Below are 6595 nucleotides of genomic sequence, written 5' to 3'. Positions count from 1 at the left end.
GGACGGCTAGCGCAGATGGCCCTCGTGTAGCTTTGCGCGAAATTCAAAAACAAACAAACAAACAAATAATCTTTATTCGTTGAACAAATTCTGTCTGATTCACGTTTTCCAAATTGCCATACGCTATTCCAACAACATTATTTGAGATTTAATTTGGATGTGGGTGTGGTAGGAGGTTAACTATTACGGGGGATTTTTCTAAAGCGAAAGTTCAATAATATATGTCCTGGTATTATAATGTACTGTAACGTTACAGAACACAGAAAAAAAATTAAAACTGGTACTTTATTGGGCGGAAGAAGGGGACAATCTCTCTTCCTGGCCCCCAGTGGCACAGCGGTATGTCTACGGACTCAAACCGCTAGAAACCGGGCTTCGATACCCGTGGTGGGCAGAGCACAGATAGCCACATTGTGTAGCTTTGTGCTTAATTACAAACAAACAAACTCTCTTCTTGACCCCATTGTTGCTTGATAACGTCAGAGGATGGGCTAAGAATGTTTAATAAAACTGTATAAATTTGGAACACATTCTTTAATCGTATGTAAATCCCTAAAACATCTTTACTTCATAAACTAGAAGTTTTGAATCATACTTCTCTAAGATATAATTAAAGAATAACATCTGAATCTAATTGTCAATTTAAAAGATGTTGTGACCAAGTCCACTGATTGATTGTTTTGTTTTGACATATTTTTTTTGGTGAGAACACATCTAGATAAACTCGTGTGACTTTAGAAGGGAACACATCCAGATAAGCACATATGACTTTAGAAGAGAACACATCCAGATAAGCACATATGACTTTAGAAGAGAACACATCTAGATAAATACTTGTGACTTTAGGTGAGAACACTTCTAGATAAACGCATGTGATTTTAGGTGAGAACATATCTAGATAAACACATGTGACTTTATAAGGGAACACATCCAGATAAGCACATATGACTTTAGAAGAGAACACATCTAGATAAATACTTGTGACTTTTAGGTGAGAACACTTCTAGATAAACACATGTGATTTTAGGTGAGAACATATCTAGATAAACACATGTGACTTTAGAAGGGAACACATCTAGATTATCACATGTGACTTTAGGTGAGAGCATCTCTAAGTTACCACATGTGACCGAGGAAAAAATGCCCTCTTCAACGCACCTTAAGTGTCCCTTAAGCAAACAGGTCCGGTGTTAGGGACTGCAGCAACTGGGGCAGTACGTTTTTGAGTGTGGGCATACCTGTAGATATTATACAAAATATTACCTTTATATTTATTTCTTCACCAGAAAAATAGAAAATCCCGTTCATTGTTAAAGAGATTGACTAAAAAAGCTAAACGAAACAAAAGCGAATGTGCCTGAAAGTGAAAGTTGTCTCACCTCTCTTGGCGCCTGTACAGCAATGTAGTCGTTGTATATTTTTCGGGCTTTAGAAAGAAGTTTATTGATACGTGATTTTTTGAAGTCTTCGCATGCCAGCCAGAATTCAATATTCTCCTCGCTGAACTCCCTTGACAAGAATGCCCTGAACAACGCTTGACCATCTGTAGAAGAACAAAAACCCATTAAAAAATGGAGATTTGAAAGGACTTCTATATCATACAGATTAGTGTTTAAAATAAGATGAACGATAAGGGCTTCTACTGTTGAGCCCTCCTCCTTTTGTGCCAATTTGTTGAAGCTAATGGGCTTGCTACACTTAAATGCGTGATTTACTTTTATTCTGTTATAACCCAAATGTCTCACTTTAAAAGTTATAACTACTTCCGAGTGAATATTATTTTCATTGATATCTTTCTGCCTCCATGAAAACTCTTTTACTTCCCCTTTCTTTATCAATCCTCTGTAACCTTTAATAATATCTAGACACAAATCGTTGTTCAAAGCATATGTTAAAAAACGACTTATTTGGATTTTTTTTTCGTACTTCGCTATCAAATGCCTCCCGTTGGCTTGTTTGTTTTAACGCAAAACCATATTTGGTTATCTTCTGTGTCCACTGTTTGGAAACGACCCCTTCCGGTGGCTCAGCGGTGAGTCAGTAGGCTTATAACGCTAAAAATGGGGGTCAATACCTGCGGTGGGTAGAGCAAAGATAGCCCATTGCTAAGTAATTGAACAAGTTGCTAATCTGTTTAGATATCCAAACAAAGTGTAGCAATTATTTTCTTATTGGTTTAAAATTTTATTATACATATTCATATACTGATTCAATTCCTTTAAAATTACAAAGGAAAACAAAATTTGACATAAGGTGCTCGAATCACAATTAATGTGACTTACATTTACTGGACATTAATTCCTGGAAAGACTCCGCCCATTTCTGAACTACTTCTCTTGGTGGTCGGACAGGTTGCTGGAAAGAAGCTTCCACCTGTCTCCGCCGAAGGAAGCTCAGCCTCATCTTCATATCCTGAGCCCTGGAAAGACAGGCGATAAATACATTTATTGTCCTTCATTAAAACAACATCAGTTTTACTATGAAAAAAATCCATTACATTATTTTTAGTTGTTATTTTTTTCGTGAAAAAAGTGTATAAATTAGTTAACAACGCTAATATGAAATATATATATAGGAAACTTGGTATAAAACATAAGCCAAAACAGATTATCCCAATATTTTATATTAATCTAGAACTTAATGCTAAAAACTTAATTAATCAAAATCCAAGTAAAAGATGAAAAAAAAAAAAAAACCGAGTCTTTATCTGACTTTGATCTCAGCTACGACTTTTAGGCTAAGCCTATTCTATTAAGATCGGTACCAACTTACATGACTAGTGAAGTTAGCAAAGGCGGCTTGGGTGTCTATGATAATGTGACGAGCTAAGAACTAACCACAGTGGCAGGCTTCATTAGCCGGAGTTTTTTGTTTAGTTTTTCTACGTCAGTCTCATTGTACTGGCAAGTTTACGTCTATCAATTTGAACGCGCTTGGTGTCTGCTGTTGAAATGCAAAAACGACGGCATCTTAAATCGTTGCTCTCTTCCCAAATTCGTCTCCCTTTATTTACTTCTTTTACTCGATTTTCTCTTTCTGTGTGTGCGTGTGTGTGATCTAACGGATAAAGTTTCGAGCTTTTTTAACGTACTTTCTGGGGTCGACAACCCCTCATTCTGTGACAAGATAAGAATAAACCAAAATGAAGTTAATAAGGGCTCTTGCCATATATGGTAATATGAATATGTCGTCAATACCAACCACTACATCCACAAAACTGTTTTGTTGATATTTCAATCGTCTGCTCATTCGTGTGGCAGTGGTAAGTCAAATCAGTGAACGATTTCGTTGTCATGGTTAGTAGCCTAACCCTAACAATTTAATTTAATTACTACTTTGTTACTACTTTAGTTTTCATTAAATATTAATTTGTTTTTATCGGTAAGAGCCCGAACGAGTGATGAAATACCTGCTTTTTTTTAACAACAACAAAAACACGTTCGAATCCCAACTCCAAATGCCACTATATCTACAGTAATATCAGGATACCCTTGCAGGCAGCAGCCGGCGCATAAAATATAACTAACTGGTAATTAATGGCTAATTCCCGCTCTTTCCGGGAACTTCGTTATATTTTTGTTTAGCCAGAGCTGCAGATTATTGTTCTTAATATAATCCAATATTCTAAACAAGGCCGAGTGAGATTGTTTAAAAATTCAGCCAATTCTTATGGGTGATTATATTTTATTTGTCTGTAAAAAAATTAGTACAGGTATTGAACAACATTTGCAAGTTCATGCGTTCCGTATCTGTCAACACTACACCAGTCCCTTGCAAAATATTAGTACAAATGTTTAGATAGAACAAGACAAATCCCACTCACAGAGTTTTCCTTTCTTTTTTCTGCTTTTCATCTACGTCATACGCTGTTGATTCCATGGACTTAGTCTTTGTAACAGGCTGTAAAGACATAGAAAGATGGATGTGGAATACAAATGTTACCATCAGTTTAATTTAAATGTCATCACGAATATCATTATACTTTCAACAAGGAAAAAAACAACAACTGTGGAGTTTGAAAAAAAGACATTTCTTGTTGTTTTCCAAGGACATTATAAGAATGTTGCTGTATTTATAATGCACACTTTATATCTTTACATGACACAACATCCTGATTTACTGTCCTTCTTGCACACTAATTGGAGAACAGCATCAACAAGCAAGTATTACAAAGTACTTTGTATATATATATAACTGTCTTAAACGCATTAGAATGTCTTCCTGTTTCAGAAGTAGTTGAACAATAAATAACATGGACAAAAAAAAAAAAAGTTGAATACGATCACGGTCGTTTCTCAACACAGGAAAGGATCCTTAACACGTGCTTTTTTGTTGTTGTTAAATTATGATTATGGTTCATGGTATTGAATGTGTGAAGCTCAGAGTCTGAGCATGTTCCGTCCGAGTACACAGGGTGATATGCTAAACCGTTTGTTTTAAGAAATTTTAAGGTTTCATGTTAACAGCAGTCACACAGACAAAAACACTAAATTCCACGCTCTTTTGTCCCCAATTAAAACACTCAATGACTCGTAAATAAATGTTGAAGATGAAAATGAAATTTATTTTCTTAAAAGATTGGTTACAATGAACGGAGTTTTTTTTTTCATTTTATACGATTTTAATAATAAAATATTTTAAAATATTTTCTCAGCAAAATTTCTATTCATAAATAAATAAATATAAATTCTTATGAGATATTACTGTTTAGTTAATTCACACTTCTCTTTCAAACTGATTCTTCAATAGTTCCATGCACAATTGGTCATTGATGTGAAATCACACCAGCGTAACTTTTGTCTAAAGAATTTAAATACGTAATAATGCAAAAAAAAACAAAAAAAAACAACAACAAAATACATACTACCCGCTATTAATTATAACTAGCATATAAAACCCGTACTTCGCTGCGGGTTTAAAGGCCCCAATATATTAATGAAGCTCCTCCATTATCCTGAATTACTTTTATATCTATCCCAAGAGGGGTCCTTACCCGATAAAACAGAAAAAAAAAGTTAGGACACATGGTTGTGGTAGTCGAGCACGTGTACCAAGTTTATTCACAACAGCTTGTCAGTGAGAGTAGTAAACATTTTCTGGAAAGCTGGATGACCTTCATGACGTCACAGTACTCCCTTTTTATATATATCACTCATTTGATTACACCACCATTCACAGTTTGCCTCTGAAAAAGAAAGGTCCACCTTTCGAAAGCGCTCGGGTAAAAGGGTTTTTATCCATTTTTACATAAATAAGGTTATCCTAGAACCACCCCAAGTCGACTTGCCAAGTTTGGTCCTGCTAGCTTTAGAACTGTGGTAGGAGTTAGCTGAGCCTACATAAATGCAAAGCTACAAGTTAAATTAATATAGTACATATAGTACTAATTACATAAAATCAGAATTTAAAACAAACTAGAATACCGACATTTAAAGCTCATTAATACAAGAAACAACTGATTATTCACTAACTCGTCAAATATGAATTTCAAATGAACAAAGATAATATTTTTATCAAAAAAAAATTTTCATTAATTAGCAATTTTCATCCAAGTTGATTTTCCTTTGGTTTGTTACGCGATTGATCACTGACATATATATAAAGCTTAAAAATTACATTAGCATGAAATTTATCTCAATAATTTAAATACATAATCATACAAAAGCATACTTCCCGCAATTATTAGCGCTAATTACATAAAATAAGCGATCACAACAAACAAGCACACTAACCCGAATGTCTACATTTGAAGCTTACTAATATGCTAAATGTAATTCAATAAGATAAACTAAAATAAAGCTCAAGTGAAAAATTATATTTTGGGGTACTGAAGTAAATTTATAGTAACTGATTATACCGTGAAGTTAAAATTATTATTTAAGCATTATTGATAATGTATTCTATAAAATCTATATATATAAAGCACAAAAAAAATCCGTGTTTGTCCGTTATCTAACTATTCCTAAATCACTTGGCCAATCTCAACCAAACTTTGTGTGATGATAGTTTGGAACAAGGGGCACGTTAATGGGTAGTTAACAGCCTCTTCCATACCCCCATTATAGCTCTTATTGAGCATTTATTATTTTTGACTTAAGTTAGCGTTAACTGCATTCATAGATGTCGTCACGTCCTTATACAAAAAAATATTAAATTTTCTATAAGTATAACACAACTTATACAAAGAGTTTGGAGAGGGACACAAACGTCCTATATACCTAAGAAATTGTGCTAGTACTCTCTATGGAGGAATGCAATAAAAATAAATGGCTGCAAATATTGCAATAATACATAAACTCAGCTAAAGTTTCTATTCCAACAGCCATCATAAGGCTGATATGAAGAGCAGCTTCTTGAGTTATACCCACTTGCTACATTGACTTGTGACGTTTCAACTTCGGGCCGAAGACATTTCTGTGTCCATTGAGCATCAATTAATTAATCACGTGAAACAGTGTGGAAGGACACTAAGAGCTGGGTGTTGAAAGCACGCTTACCCCCACTACTTTAGCCTTTGCCTTTTAATACAAACTCACCCTGTTTTAAGTATATACATATTGAGTTCTTAAGCCTTATACAAAACTTTTGGTGAGGT

At 34.5% G+C, this 6595-nt stretch overlaps 1 protein-coding gene across 3 annotated transcripts in view; it reads right to left on the bottom strand.

Moving 5' to 3' along the window:
* Nucleotides 1-6595, bottom strand: part of LOC106457603 (regulator of G-protein signaling loco-like) — an 81735-nt gene that overhangs the window by 4201 nt on the left and 70939 nt on the right. For 2 of the 3 annotated variants that reach the window (XM_022383595.1, XM_013917040.2), the window contains exons 3-5: nucleotides 3824-3900; nucleotides 2283-2419; nucleotides 1380-1543 (exon numbers count right to left, since the gene is read on the bottom strand). In XM_022383595.1, the coding sequence (XP_022239303.1) occupies nucleotides 1380-1543; nucleotides 2283-2419; nucleotides 3824-3900 (378 nt within the window). The remainder of the gene's footprint in view (nucleotides 1-1379; nucleotides 1544-2282; nucleotides 2420-3823; nucleotides 3901-6595) is intronic. The other variant, XM_022383596.1, reaches the window with a different exon arrangement.

This window comes from Limulus polyphemus, unplaced genomic scaffold (genome assembly GCF_000517525.1).
Source record: "Limulus polyphemus unplaced genomic scaffold, Limulus_polyphemus-2.1.2 Scaffold351, whole genome shotgun sequence".
NCBI lineage: Eukaryota > Metazoa > Arthropoda > Merostomata > Xiphosura > Limulidae > Limulus > Limulus polyphemus.
The sequence above is the reverse complement of the archived record's forward strand: the minus strand, read 5'-3'. Positions and strand labels throughout refer to the sequence as shown.